The sequence below is a fragment of the Furipterus horrens genome, unplaced genomic scaffold (genome assembly GCF_987537825.1).
Source record: "Furipterus horrens unplaced genomic scaffold, mFurHor1.1.pri manual_scaffold_4, whole genome shotgun sequence".
NCBI classification, from domain to species: domain Eukaryota; kingdom Metazoa; phylum Chordata; class Mammalia; order Chiroptera; family Furipteridae; genus Furipterus; species Furipterus horrens.
The window spans coordinates 10562358-10578000 of record NW_028327174.1 but is presented as its reverse complement, the minus strand read 5'-3'; the positions used below and the strand labels follow the sequence as shown (position 1 = coordinate 10578000).

Genomic DNA, 15643 nt, shown 5'->3' with positions numbered 1-15643 from the left:
AAGGCCGATGGCACCTTTGCACTGCAAGGCCACCTCGAGTCCTTTCCTCTGTCTAACTGGGGTCCCTCCACAGAGACTCGAAGCTCCACCGTCTTCTCTTCTGAGGGGTGTAGGACGAGTGCAGCATAGGAAACAGCACTGGATGTGGACTTAGATGGCCTGAGTTCAAATCCCGCCTGTGTAAGTTAAGAGCTGAAACACAGGGCAAGCAACCTGGCCTCCCTAACACTGGTTCCCAGAACTTTAAAACGGGAACATTAACAGTAATTACTTCATCGGCGTGTTGTGAGGATTAAATACGTTTACCCATAAAATGCTTAACAGAGTAGTTGGCACACAGTCAAGTACTTAAAAATATTAGGCATAATTAGTCCACAGTGAGTCTATTAGGTTCTTTAAAATACCCACTGGCGTGATACTCCCACCCACCGTGACACCATGAGGGAGCGCAGACTGAGGCCCACCAGGGCTTCAGAGTCCGACCTGTTTGGGGCCAGAACTTTACACGAGGACAGTACGAACTTCCCAAAGGGAAGGCATTTGTCCTTAAAATAACAACGCTGTCCTGAATATTTAGCATGGCTTTCTTCTAAAAGCTTCAAATTATGGTTGTGTTTATTTACTTATTCATTCCTTACCTGAGGATATGTTCACTTTGAGAGAGAGAAAGAGAGAGACAGACAGACACAGACAGGCATCGCTCAGTTGTCTCCCATACAAGCCTTGCCCAGGGGTCAAACCTGCAACCTTTTGGTGTATGGGGACAACACTCCAACCAAATGAGCCACCTGGCCAGGGCCGAGTGGGTATTATTTATGCTATGCCTTCTAAACAGCTTCCCCAGATGGCTAAAATCAAATGTGATTTTCAATTTTTTGTGCAGTAAAACTATGGTACTAAAGGGTTGTAGGTGAACATGATGAGCGGTCACACCTGAACGAAGCACGGACAGCCCCTGCCTCCCAGGTCACGGGGCATTCCCCCCACCCCCTCCCCTGACACTAGGAAGCCCGGAGAGGGGGCAGGTGGCGGCAGGCAGAACGCAGACTCCAAAGCCAAACAGCGTGGGGCTCAGCTGTGCTGCGCAGTAGCTCTTGGAGCAAGAAAAGTCATTTAACCTCTCCTAGGCTCGCTTTATTTTGCTTTTTAAATGTGCAAAGTTCCTAGCTCAGTGCCTGGAACAGAAGTCCTCAGGAACTATCAGGGCCGTTCCCTTTCCTTTACAAACGCCCATTTACCTGCCTGCCCCCCTCCCCACCACAGCCATCGGGGCACCGGATCAGGCATTTCAGATTAGAGTGCCCCAAACCTGACTCCTGGTCCTTCCCTATAACCTGCTCTTTTGGCAGCCCCCCCCCCCCCAGTGCCACCTGGGTCACTCGCAATTCCCATCACTGTCATGTCCCACATCCGATCACCAGAATATCCTGACGACTCAGCCTGCAAAATGTATCCCCAATATGACAATGTCTTTCACCTCTACGGACCCCACCACCACCACCAGGTCAGAGGCAGGACCCTTCCCTGGATGACTGCAGGAGCCCGCTCTGTGGTTTCCTTGCTTCCTCCTGTTCTCACAAGGCAGCCAAAGCATAAATCAGATCATGTCACTCCTGCGCACGCAGAGTCAGATAATAGCTTCTTGTGTCACTGAAAGGAAAGACGAAATCCTCCCATGCCCCACAAGTGAGACCCCATGATCTTCCCTTGACAATCCGCCCTCTCCCGGGCTTGCTCTTCTCTGTTCTGGCCCCCTTTCTATTCCCCAATCAAGCCAGGCCAACAAGTTCTGAAGCGTTACCCTTGCCGTTCCATGCGCCTAGGACACTGGCATACTTGCTTTCTTCATTCCTTCTGCTTTTCACTTAAATGCCACCTGTCTTGTACGACCTTCCACTACCACCCTACCTGAATATTAAGACACTCGTGTGCGCACACACGCACACAGGCATTCCTCATCTCCTTTCTCTGATTTCCCCAAGGGCACCGATGACTGTCGACGGTACTGTGCATTTCACTTGTTGGTTTGTTTATTATGCATCTCCTCGACTCAAATATGCACTCCTACGGGGCAGGGCTCGGGCATGTTTTATTCCTGCAACACTCCCAGTTGTCAGAAGGTGACTCCACACCCAGTGAGCTCAGTAAACATGACTGAATGGGCAACTCCTAATTCTAGCCACCGTTCTAGCAGGTCTGATTTTTTTTCAGCTCAGAATTAGTGGCTCTGAAAATACCTCCACAGGCTGGAGCAGACCCGATAAGGATGCAAGCCGCGGACTGGGGAGGGAGGGAGGCATTTTCCACTCAGGCGAAGTTGAGGGTCAGGGAGCATGTGGCCATCCCCACGGGGCATCCCCAAAGCTGTGCATGGTAGAGGCTGGGAGAGGGTCTAAGCCCCTACTGGAAGGCTCCGTCCTCGAGTCTCCATACAATGAACTTAGGTCAGGGGGGTTTCGCAGCACCATTGAGGAGTCACGGGTACACGGGATGTGAGCGTAAGAAGCCCTCCAGCCCCAAGTAACAAGCTGCTCTAAAACGGAGCTGAATTAACAAGGCCTGAGCGCATCACGGTCACTCAAAAGGTTTACGGTGAAGGATGTCAACAGCAATTGCCTTCATGAGATGGACCAGAACGTTCTACGTCTACGGGTCTGTCCAAAGGGACTTTCTGCTTGTTCCATGGCCTGGCTTCTAATTGGTCCAGTTCAGAAAAACAAAAACGAAAATCCCCCACAAACCTGTACAAAAAAGAGTCCCACGTGACGAAGGAAAGAGCGTATTTATTTTCTTTTCACCTTTGTATTTTCCCAGAAAAGTTAGGGTGAGCCGGGGGAAGACTCGGATGTTTTTAACCTCCTGGGCTGCTGATAGATAAAAACGTAACGCTGTCTGCCTCATTCCTGAGCTCCTGGAAGGGCAGGTGCGTGTCCGGTAGTTTCAGGTAACAGCCCCATGAGATACATTCCTCTGCACAATGGGGGCCTAACAAAGGCTAGAAATAAATCTGAAAGAATGAACAAATAAAACGCAGCCCGCCCCTGTCCTGACCTTGGCCTACACACTCGGCTCTGCCCCAGGAACGGCCTTGAATCACAGAGCCCACCAAATCCAAATCCTTGGACCAGCCCAGGGAGCAGCAAGAGCCTCGGGAACTTCTCCTCCACAGATGATATCGGGGACTCAACACCATGATTATACAAGTGTTGTGAATGGCTGCAGAACCCCACTTGCTCCACGGCAGGTCCTGGTGGGGCCAGAATAAATGTTTTTTGTTTTTTTTTTTCCCTAGCTATAATTACTGACCACCTGTTCCAGTGATTTTACTGAGTTCACTTATTATCCCAGGGAGACTTGGAGCTGTAAATGCAGGCTGCATGTTGAATTTCTTGGAGAGTGACTCTGGCATGGCAATTAGCATCCGTGAGGTTAATTTAGGGAGAGCTCTTGGGGCCAGCACCTGTGAAAACCAAGGGGCAGAGGGAGAAACCCGGCCCCTAGGCAGTCTCAAGGGAGTACTACAGCTGATCCTGAATAACTCTCCATTCTTCAGTCCTTGCTGATGTGCAGTGCCCAGGAAGGGGGAGTGGCCCCGGGCAGCTGACTCTTCTCACCTGAGACCACACCCAGACAAGGCCAAGAGCTGCGGGCCATCTCCGAGCAGCACTCGAAGCAGCTGGAGTAGTAAGTCCCTGATTCCCAAAGGAAAATGTGGGTGTCCACTGCACATGATCACTACTCCTAGCCGGCACGACAGAGCCCAGTGCCAAGTCACCTCCTCCGTGATGCCCTCCCAGCTGCCTTCTCTGACCCCCTTCAGGAGAGGTGGTCATTCTCACACCCCTTCATTGCTTGCCTCCTTATTTCCAGAGCCTAGCGCACTGCCTGACACCTAGCAGGGACGCAGGGAGTGCCTGTTGAATAAATACATCTCTGAATACTGAACATCAGCATAAAACTATGCATCAAATACAACCTAAAATAACCACCCCCAGCAAGTTCAATTAGATCAGAAAAACAAGCAGAAATGATCAGGGAACTTGAAAAGAGACACATACTGAAGACAACGGCTGTGAATTCTGGTCTCAATTCGGCACAACCCAGCCTCCTGCCAAGCTTCTGTTTATTGGTGCAATGGACACAGTCAAGCCTTCTACAAAGAGGAGATCGGAAACCTGAGGTGCACTCAGCTTCAGCTCTTTTGCTAAAGGATGTTTTTTATTAGGGTCACTGTTGACATGGGTAGAGAAAGTATGTTTTGATCTTAACAAGGGAAAGAGTCTGAGGGTCAGAGTGTCTCCCACATGACATGCTGAGGACTTTCGTCAATTGGCCCAGGCCTAAGAGACTCCAGGAAGGAAGCAGGCAGACCCCAGAGCGGGCTAAGAATTTATCCTCTGTTCCAAGAACAGAAACAGACCAACTGGAAAAGCCTGTGATTTATGAAAACGCTGTCATTTAAAATCACTAAGTGGAATTTCACCTTCACAGGATGTGGAATTATAGAAAAGGGAAGAGGAATTTTTAAACCCAGAATCTAGAATGCAATATGAAAAAGAAAACTAAAAAAGTCAAGAAGAAAATTTCACCGCCCAAGTTCTCATTGTATTTGTCTAAGACACAGAAGAATTTTTAAAATATGGCAATTTAAGGAAGACATCTGGGAGAAGGGTGTTACAATAATAGCCCGAGATTTATGGTGACCTGTCACCGCGCACACCCAGGGGCCCACAATTTCCCACCAGATACTCTCACATAAACCCTGGCTGGTTTGGCTCAGTGGATTGAGCTTCGGCCTGCGAGCTAAGTGTCGCTGGTTCGATCTTCCAGTCAGGGCACATCAGAGAAGGAAAACTCTGATTCCAAAAAAAAAACCTCCACTGCCTTGCGGCATACCTCTTCAGGGGAAAGGCTAAGGGAGTAAACCCCGACAGAAAATCCGGAGCCGGAGTCCCTAAGGCGGTTTGACGTTGTAGTCAACACCGGCAACTCCTGCGGTGCACCTGAAGCCAAGCTGTATTGACTCCGTCTTTCCCTTGGACCCTTCAGCTGCGAAGAGAGGGGGGGTCTGCTGCATGGGCAACAGCAGACCCTCCATATCACCCTGCCCAGGCTCTGTAGCTTCAGCTCTTAAGAAGCTATACCATCGTCTCTCGAGACGGACGGCTGCCGACGACGACTCTCACATACCTTGAGGCAGTGGCAAGAGCTACAATATAGCCAAGAAGAAACTAAATGGACTCTAAGGAACCTCTTACAAAGCCAAACGCACCTATCCCTTTAAAATAATAAACCACGACGTGAAGGAAAGCAAAGGCTGTAAGAACATTTCCGAACACTCTAAAATCAATACTCATCCCCACCACCTCACAGGCTTTCTTTGTAATCAACGTATCATTTGCTGAGAAGAGAGACCCGATAAATGTGTGTCTCTCCACAGGCAAGTCAACACTCAATTATTTGCGTATAGATTATACACATTTGCTATCTCTCTCTTACAAAGCACCTTAAACTGGGTTCTTTCTATGAACACAGACCATACCTCTTCATTTCCTGAAGAAATGCAAATTCCACTTTCAGGCTTTTCAAGGCCGGCAGACTTGATACGCCACCACATTTGTAATTCCTTACCCGTTTCATTAACGTGACCTCATTAAGAGTTCCCCTCATTTTTTAAAAGGATAATTACTATGCTTGGCATGCGGACACCTTCAAAGATACCAGAAAAAAAATGAACTACCATTACCTTTGAACTTGTGGAACACAGCCCACAGCTCTGCAATGTCAGTTGCAAAGGTGATATCCGTGTCAAGGACAATGACCCTCTCCAGGGTGGCAGGAAGTGTCTTGGTGAGGACGAGCTTCATCAGACCGTAAATCCCAGAGTAGTGTTTGTTGGGGATCCAGGAGACTTCAGACTGCACAGGGCAGCGAAGATGGGGAGAAGGAAAAAGAAAGAAAAAAAATCACTACATTAATTTTTTGTATAAACATTATAAATAGTGCCTGGTACAGAAGACAGATCCAATAAAATTTCGTTGAATAAAAGAATGAATGTTTTCTTAAAGATTTGTTCATGTAATTTGCAGTTTGGCGTGTGAAGTTTTTTTTTTTGGAAAGGAAACGTATCTGAATCAAGGGAGAGGAAAAGCAATGTTTATATAATAACTATTATATGCAAACACTATGCTCAGGTTTTTAAAATAACATTTTCGTTATTACAAAAATTATATAGGCTTACCGGAGAACATAAGAATATGCACAAAAGAAATAAAAGTACAAAAATTGAATCAGACTATATATATATATATATATATTTGGTGAACAGTACCTAGTTTTTTTCTAGGTAGATGCATTTCTTTCAGTCATTAAAGATGACTCCTTAGCGGTATTATTAGAGCTTATGCTCATCTATTTTTTAAAGCGGTAATTAAACCGATTAGCGCTGCTGCCTTGGGAAGGCACACAGAAGGTGATTTACGAAAGCTCTAACAAAGGTTCCCAGTGACAACGCATCAGACCCATTCCGTCCCCCAAACCTATGGCACAGGACGCTTCCTCCTCAGTTTATTGGAAACTATCATTTTAGCTACTCCTTATTCTCAGTTCTACAATGGTCCTTTGCATAAATGAGTATAGTCTTGACCAGGCCCCTCCCCCCACCCCCCATAAACTGATGGACGGAACCGTTCACATGTTAGTCTCAAGAGAAACAGTCTTCAACTCCAGGTCGCTAGTCCCTGTCACCTCTCACCTGGGCAGCATGGAGGAGGGAAAGAAGATACCAAAGTCGAAACCTGGCCTCCAGCCCCATAACAGATGTTGATCTCTCTAAGCCTCGGTTTCTTGGCCAATACAATGGAGATGCTGTCTATGTCACGTGGTTGAGAGAGAATTTAAGGGAGATTAAAGGACCCCAGTGCTTGGTACACAAAAGGCCCTCAGTGAACGTAAGCCCCTAGCTTCTGCCTGATTTCCCCTCTTAATTTCGGGCTCTGTAGGTAGCCACGCCTTTTTAACTGCTTCCCATGGAAGGTAGGGGGTCCCCCAAAGATCGTACAGCATGAAACCGTGGGTTCTGGAGCCAGGCACACCAGGATTCAGATTCTGGCCTTGTCACTTAGTCACGATGTCAACTTGGACAAGTTTGCTTGTCTTTTCTGAGCTTTTGCCATTGTCAAAGGCAGTTACTTCTAAGCACTGACTGTATTGGGTCAGGGTATGGGCAGAAACAGTCCACTCACACTGGACAATCTGAGTTAAATATAACAATAAAGAACTTACATGCGTGCAGAACTAAGGGGCCTAACAAGGACTGAGCAGCATCCAGGGAACAGAACAGTGGGAGGCGGTTACCACCCAAGGCCTGAAGGGCCAATGCCAGCAGCTGCTGGAGTCCAGAGAAAAAGGCCTATGAATAAGACATCTGACAGGAGCAGTGACCTCCAGCAAGGGGCCTGGGCTACCTGCGACAATCCCACAGGATAGAACAGTGCGAGAGATCGTAGCATCTCTCTCCTCTTACCAGACAAACCCCACGAGCTCAGAGAGACTACCCTTATACATCAGCCTCACGGGGCACAAAGCAGGGTGGAGATGGGAGAGAGAGAGACTAACCTACTACAACTAACAGTCATTAAATTAATCGAATCATGGAAAGATCAAAGCATAATGCCTTATACATAATAGGTACAAAAATGTATATTTGTGGCATGGGTGGGTGGGGGGTGGATGGGTGGACCAACAAAGAGATGAACGAACAGTGCAAGGCGGTGAGTGATTTGTCTACAATCCACAGCAAGCAAGATGCAAAGCTATAGTTGGAATCTGTCAGAAGGAGGTTTGTGTTCTTTCCCCAGACCACGTTCGCCTTCCTTTGGTGACAGCTTCCTGACCAGCCGTCTGAGGCCTGGGGACTTTGTGAGTCCTTCCTTCCAGCAGACTTTATAAAACCCTTCCTCATGAAAGCCCCAGCCTTTGGAGCGCAGCTTGGTTTCTTCCCTCCCCTGAGAACGTGCCTGAACTGAAGCTTGGCAATCACCGGGCCACGCTGCATCCCGGCTATTTCATCAGACCTTTGATTAACTTCTTCCTCTGTGTTGGTTACCGTCAGAGCGGGAGAGTTTGGTGAAGACTGAACAGCAGAGCACGGGGTTAAGCCATCTAATTAGATGGCCCGACTCCTGGATTTATTTTTAACACACATGCGAGGCACTCGGATGCACCGCAGAACACTAGGACTATAGGAATAAATTAATCTCAACATGAGCCCGGGCCTGAATGCTGCCCTGAGTCCCCAACTTAATACATAATCAGTTAAGTCAGGATGTACAATTAGAGGTTAAGACAAGCATTCAAATGAGCTTGTATTCGGAAAGAAAACGAAGGAATCAATGGGAGGAAAGAACATGAGCTAAGAAGATACATTTATTACAAATGGCTCATTCTCTTAGAAGTAACATATAATGTCCTCCCCAGGCCCCCACCTTCATCCAAATCCTGTGGTTCCTGCAAGTTTCAACTTGGAAGGCAGCGCCCCTCCCTGCCCCGCTGCCACCTCCCGGCAGCCCCAGGCTGGGTGCGTGCTCCAGACCAAGCTGTTTCCCTCACTTCTGCACAGCATGCTGTCACACTGTGTCTAATTTCCCATGTCTCTCTCCGGCTCTGGGCTGGAACTCCCTGAGGCCGGGATGATGTCATTTTTACTGTGGTAACAAGACATTACTCAAAACAAAGTCTGACGAACGCGCATGACTGCGGAGTTAGCCAGACCTAGGTTCAAATGCTACCTCTGACCTTTTCCGCGATGAGGAACAGAGCATGCGTCACTAATTGCTCAAGTCCAGGGTCAGGAGGGTGCGACGGAAGAAGCACAGCTGGTCGAGCCCCACAGCCTGGGCCTCAGTACCAGTTCCACCGCAAATAAGCCGTGTGACTTCAGGCACGTTATTGCCCCCTCTACGAGCCTTAGTTTTCTTACCTGCAGAACGGGGGCTTAGCATCGTCACCAAAATTGCTAGGAGGATTGCCCAGCTGGGCGGGCACCCAGTGGGCCTCTGTGAAGCCCGCTTCTCTTCTCCCAGTGAACAGCTGTCCACGCTACCAAGGCTCAGACGATTCAGGGTTTTGAGTTTGATGAAAGCAGGGAATTATGGTTCCTTTGACAGCCCAGGAGAGGCTAGGAATGGAGACGGCTTTGCCTGGGAATGTTCCTACATCAAGACTAACACAATGACCCGAGTCCTCCTCTGGCAAATCTCCAAACGGGACAGCACATCCTTGGTCTTAGGAGGACGAAATGTGGGCGAGATGGGTCACCCATGCAACCTGCGGGCAGTCTCTTGCTACGATCCACACTGGCATGAAGCTCACTCCCACCGCACGATAGACGTCAGCCCAGCCCGGACACTCAGTGATGGTGTCAGTGGACGGCAGACCGTCCCCCGAGGGAAGGTAAGAAAACCTAACCTGGAGAGTTTTCTCACCTTGCAGATTGGCCTGAGCATCCTGGAGAGATGCCAGCCCCTGGCAGAGTAATATCCCAGTTCTGTCCTTTATCATTATCAACACATCAAAGGGTTCGTGTAATTAAAATGATAATAAAACTGAAACTTCGGCTTATTTTCATGGGCGTATTCTTATCCTTGCAATGGTTGTTAATAATGCTAAGGAGCATGTCCTAAGATTTAATCAGCAAGCATGCATCTGTGCTCAGGAAGACCACCTAACGCACTGATGCAGAGGAGCATATGCGACTCCAGGTTTTGAGGGTTTCTGTTTAGAGTAGGGGTAGGGGGACCGGGGGATGCTCTCAAGGGGAAATTCACCTGACCAGAGCTGCCAGTTCCTTGGGAGGTTCTGTAAAGTTCTGCAAGTGATTCCAGGGTTCATCAGATGCTGGGTGGTCCACAGGAAAGCTCCTCGGGAAATCTGAGCAGGGTAGCGACGCGTGAGATGGAGGCACAGGGCTGGCCAGAGGGGACAAACCCACAGGTGACAGCTTAAGACCTAGGGCATGAAGGAAACTCATGTCTCAAGGGTGACGTCCAGTTTCCGACCTTTGATAGACAAGGGGAAGACTAGGGCAAAGGCTGGTTCTATCAGGTAATGGGGTCCATTTCTACGGGCAGATGTTTTTTTCAGGAAGCACTGGGACGCCCCAGTAATGGTAACAAGACAGTATCATTTAGAATTTGCCGAGTGCTTCCTAGGTGGCAGGCATCGTGGTAGGAGCTTTCCATGGGCTGTCTCACGTAACCCCTCCCAACGAGTCCATCGGTCAGGCGTGGTTACCCCAGTCTCCAGGGTTTGGGAGATGGGAGCCGAGTTCTTCCCCTTCCCCCCAACACTCAGGCCCCCAGCCCTAGACGTTTACTCCTGAAACGAGGGGTTCTTCTCTTTTTCTCACTTCCCACAGCCTCTGGCCTATTCAGAGGGGCTTTTCAAAATACTCTGGGTTGCTGTCCAGTCGTAACTGAGCCCCTGCTTCTATCCTGCCAAATCTTCGCTCATCAGGAAGCCGTATGGCGTGGCTGGCAGTCAGGTACAAAGGCCTTGGAGCTGGGCGTTCCTGGCTTTTGAGTCTCTCTGGGCCTTAATGTTACAATCTGTAAATTCGGGGTAACAGTAGCAGATGCTGTTCCCTTGCCAGCGAGTTCTTTGATTTGTAGTCTGTAAGCTTTTCTCCATCATCCTGGAAATACTCTTGCTCAAAATAGATTCTTTTTTTTAATTCAGTTCAACATTTTCCTGTGGATTATAAACCACCTTAACACATTTTTAAGAATGAAAAAAAATGAACTCATTCTAGGTGCGTCATGTTTGAAAAGTCATTCGTCTTTCATGTTGTTTCTGAGCGGTCATCTGGACAACCCACCTGTGGGTTCAGAACACCCTTGTGGAGAAATGGAGGGTGAGGCTGGGCTGGGTGGGGTGGGGACTCTGGGCGCGGCCATGAGGGGGAGTCGTGGAACGAGCACCAGCCCAGGAATCCCACTGGCTGGACTCCAAACCCTGACTCCACCACCTCTGCACTGGCAAGCTCCTCTCCTTGCCCATAAAATAGAGAAAAGAAAATAACACACATTGCATGAGGTTTGGAAAAGCACGACATGAGGCAGGAGGGGTCTCACGGAGCCGATTCAGTGCCTGACACACAGGTAGGACTCAGTATTAGCTTTTCAACTGGCTAACAGCTGGCCAGCATTCTAGAGCCTGCCTGGGTTTGAATCCTGGCTCCATCGCTCGGTAGCCTGGGTCGCTTTGCACAAGTATTGTAATTGAACCTCTGTGGACCTGAGTCTTCTCATCTGTAAAACAGGCATACATAGAGCACATATTCCATAGGACCGCGAGAAGCCAGGTGCTATATGTGAGTCTTGGCTATCGTTGTTAGGGGTTAATGTTATTACTAAAGGTGTTTAGAGCGACAGAACAGATGGGGTTCACATCTATTAGCTAAAATCTTCTGCCTTGTAGTTACCCTTGCCAGCAAAGAACTCCAGTTTAGCTCAGCTGGGATCATCTAAATAAGCATTTCTATGGAGCGCTCAGTACGGGCCAGGTGCTGAGGAGGGCTCGGAGCTCAGGATGAATGAAATACGGCTGATGCTCTTGAGGATGCCATAGACTACTGGGTAGCCACCACCCAGTGCCGCATAACAAGCTACCTCACCACACAGCAGCTGAAAACAGCGAGAATCATTGATTCTCTCGCGCAGTTCCCGTGTCAGGAATTGGGGAGGACATTAGCTGGGTGGTTCTGGCTTGGGATGTCGCATGAGGTTTCAGTCAACACACCAGCTAAGCCTTCAGACCTCAGGATGCTTGGGGTCTGCTTCTGAGAGGGCTCAGCCGGCACGCCTGGCAGCTGATGCTGGCCGTTCAGAAGCCTCTCTTCTTAGCCCCATGGACCACCCCGCAGGGCTGCTTAAACAGCTGCCTTCTCCTAGGATGAGGGGTGGAGAGACAATAAGACAGAAGCTGGGGTGTCCTTTACGACTTGGCCTCAGAGGCACATCATGTAATTTCTTCAATGTCCTGTTGGTTATAGAGGTCAGCCCCACGCCGCAGAGGAAGGGACCAGACAAGAATGAACACCAGGGGATGCGGAGTAACGGGCCGTCTCGGAAACTAGCTACCGCGTCTATAATTATATGATAGGAACTGGATTGTGATCAGATCCAAGACTGTGGAGAGCAGCAGTCGAGTAGGGCAATTAAAGGGAATGCCAGAGAGGCAGGAGGAGCAATCCCTTAGAGATTTCTGCAGGAGATAAACGTTACATTTAGTATTGAAAACTGAATTTCTCAAATATTAGGAGAAAAGTAGGAAAGGAGAGCTATTAGTAGCATCATTTAAGACACAGGGATAGAAATAAGCGTGTGTGTGTGTATAAACTAACAAGTCTGGTAGACTCAGGTAGAGCTTAGAGCTGGAAGTGGAGGTGAGGACGTGGTTAGGCGGGAAAGGACCGCACGCTGAAGGCTCCCCTATGCCAGGCTACAGAGCAACGGACCAGATCCTGGAGACAGTGGAAAGAAACAAAAAGATTTTCATTAGCAAAAAGACATAATCTCATTTTTGGAATATGTTCTAGGGACCCGTGAAGGAGAAAGCTTAACAGAAGGCACCTGAGAGGCATCAGCACCTAGGAGGATGCAGACAAAAATGAAGATTCCCAGGGACATACACCCAGAGGTGAGGTTCATCAGGTCTGGGGAAAGGACCAGACATCCGTATTGTTAATCAGCACCCGTGTTATCCTAAGATAGCCGTCCCCAGACCACACACTAAGAAACACCAAGGCAGCAGATACAGGAAGTACTGTTATTTCTCAAGGACTTGGTGACTGAATCACTTCCACCGGATCATCAACCAGCTTCCTCTTCAGAGACAAGATAGAAGAGAGCCCCAAACGTAAGGGGCACACCTGAACTTGACATGGTTGGATGCATGGGGAGAGGAGACCTTTCTCAAAGATGAATAAAAAAGGAAGTGTTGATGGAAGATTAGGAGTTCTTCAGAGAACCCGACCCCTCACGGGCCACTTATGACTGCAGCGCCACGGAGGTTTTCCTGGCCGTCCTTCTTTATAAACTTAGAGATCCCGTTTCAGGAAAAGTCGCTCGAGCTCAGCGACTGTGAAATTCTACGGAACCGGTATCAGCAGGAGAGCCGAGTTACATCCAGGGTGGGGCGAACGTGGGTTTGCACAAAACCCAGAGTTCATTCTTGCATTATTATTTATTGTATTATTTTCCATACGAACAGCCTAAACCTATTTCTGCCCAACCCTGGATTTCACACCTTCCACCTTCCCACGGGGGAAACTTGGAGGGAAACCTTGTAAGAGCCCCCAAAGCCAATCTTTACAGGCGACAGCGATCTACACGAGGCAGCAATCCATTTATTCGGAACATACAACCCTGGCCTAAAATAAGTCAGCCTGCTTCCACCTCAAATGCTCATTACTGAGGCATCTACTGAGAATCCATCTTCCACAAACAAAATTAATTCTAGAATAATGGCAAAGGTACAGTGAATCAAGAGGAATGTGATCATGGATCTATAAACACATTCCTCCTCCTCTCAATGGCAACAAAAGCCCTCCGTCCCTCATGCCTGGCGAGAAGCATCCCCTATTTTAGCTTTGTGAAGCTTCGGGGGATCGGCCACCGGAGCATTTACGGATTGCCTGCACGTCCCTCAGTACTTTGTTATGAAACGAAGCATTTCAAAGCACTGGGCGTTCTGATTCGTGAACTGGACTGTTACAGTGGTTTAATTTCCTGAAATATAGCTGCCTTCTTAACTAATAGATTTTTCAATGCACCAAGGAGAAAATTGCATTAGCTCCTGCGTAGCCTGAACTTAATATTTTTAGAAGCGGCAATGCTTCACATTACGGAGCGCAGGATGTATTTATGTATGTATACTTAGCACAGTGTCTGACACACAGAAGGCGCTCAGTGAATCGTTTTGAAAAAGTAAAATAATGTATGTGCATAAGCCATGCTGACTGAGGACCAGTCCTTGTGATGGGGATATACTGGTGAACCCGCCTCCTTCACACATCATTCCTTCATTCGAACACCACGTGACTGCTGTGAGGCAATTCTGTGTAGTATAGTTTGGGGAGACATACAGACAGATGATGCCGAAAAGCATTATTACAGCAATCAGGATATGGGAGTTGGAGAAGGCAGGGTGATGGGCTGAAAAAGCCATCCAGGTGGCTTTGATGAGAGGTTGTCCTAGCTCCAAGTGAGATGGTACGGTGTTTTGTCCACGTGTCACACAACGTATTTATCAGCCGTCTTCAGGTGGGCGTGCAGAAAGACAACACAGGTGACCTTGGGACAAAAGTGTGACTTATACAGAACACAGGACTTGGAATTAGGGGAACCCAGCCTAACCGGCCGAAAGCGACACACGCATGCAGACACACTCTCCTCCTGCTCAAAGTGCCAACGGAGATGATCGTTTTGTTAGCCAATGGAAGAAAAAATACATAAAACTCTTATTTCTCTGTAGCTATACATTTATTCTTCGGCATGCGTTCTTAACGGGGCAAAGATTACTTCTCGTGGGGCAAAACAAGTCTTGGCTTTTATTGTGATTTGTTATTAAAATCTCACGGGGGATGCAATTAGAGAGTACTAGTAGCAAAAGACATCTCTAAAAAGGCCCCTGGGGGTAAGGTGACAATAAATTTTTTAAAAGGTTGAGAAACTTTGCTCTGCAGGGTTATATGATGCCAAATGAGCCACAGAATGGAGAAGCATGCAAAAAAAGCCCAATAAATCAAAAATCTGAATCCACTTATCAGCATCTGCTGAATCTAGCAGTTACTTCTTCCTGTCATCCGGAATTTAATCAGAAGGCGGTTTAATCAGGAACCATGACAGTTCTCTGCTCCCCAGTTCATATGGGGATTTGGGGCACCCTTTGCCCACCTCTCCTCTCACCTCCCACTCCTTCTTTTCCACTTCCACCAAGTCCTTTGCAGGGAACCTACTGAAGGGCATCTTAGGGGGCCGCAATTAAGGAGGCCCCATGCTGCTCTGCACTAACGAGGTGCTTTTCATCTGCAGAGGCTTTGCAATCTTTTGGGGGTGAAGTGCTTGCCTGTGACTCTCCTGGTCCCCGCTTCGGAGATCCACCCCAAAGGTCAGTTGAGCCCTAAATGCCTGGGAGGGCAACCCCAGGCAGATAAAGAGGGTTAAGGAGGGTGGACCATTTCTTGTTGACTTAAAAACTGTTCTCTTTCACAAAACATGGAAGGCAAAAGACTCATCTGGCGTAGTGAAGAGCGCCAAAGGAAAGCCTCGTCAACGACAGAATTTCTCCTGGCTAAAAGCCAAAATGACACTCTTCACTGGTCACCCCTGAAAAGATGATGTCTGTACTCAGCTCTTGTAATATATCTAACAAACATTAACCGAAGGCCTTAATTGTAATTTCAAATAATTTAACTTCGACGCGCTGTTTCGGATGACTTAAGACTGTGGATTTATGGACACTCACCACCCCACCCATAACAGGCCCCTACTATTTAGATGAAAGGTTGTCAAGGAAACCAGGTGTGAGGATAGCTGTCTAACTGGTCTAGATTTAGAATTTATCATGCATGAAAATGCAG

The 15643-nt window shown here is 48.1% G+C and overlaps 1 protein-coding gene across 4 annotated transcripts in view; it reads right to left on the bottom strand.

Moving 5' to 3' along the window:
- The window catches only part of LARGE1 (LARGE xylosyl- and glucuronyltransferase 1), a 522466-nt gene that overhangs the window by 250502 nt on the left and 256321 nt on the right, over positions 1 to 15643 (bottom strand). For all 4 annotated transcript variants that reach the window (XM_090272547.1, XM_090272549.1, XM_090272546.1 and 1 more), the window contains exon 6: positions 5747 to 5918. In XM_090272547.1, coding sequence (XP_090128673.1) covers positions 5747 to 5918 — 172 coding nt within the window. The remainder of the gene's footprint in view (positions 1 to 5746; positions 5919 to 15643) is intronic.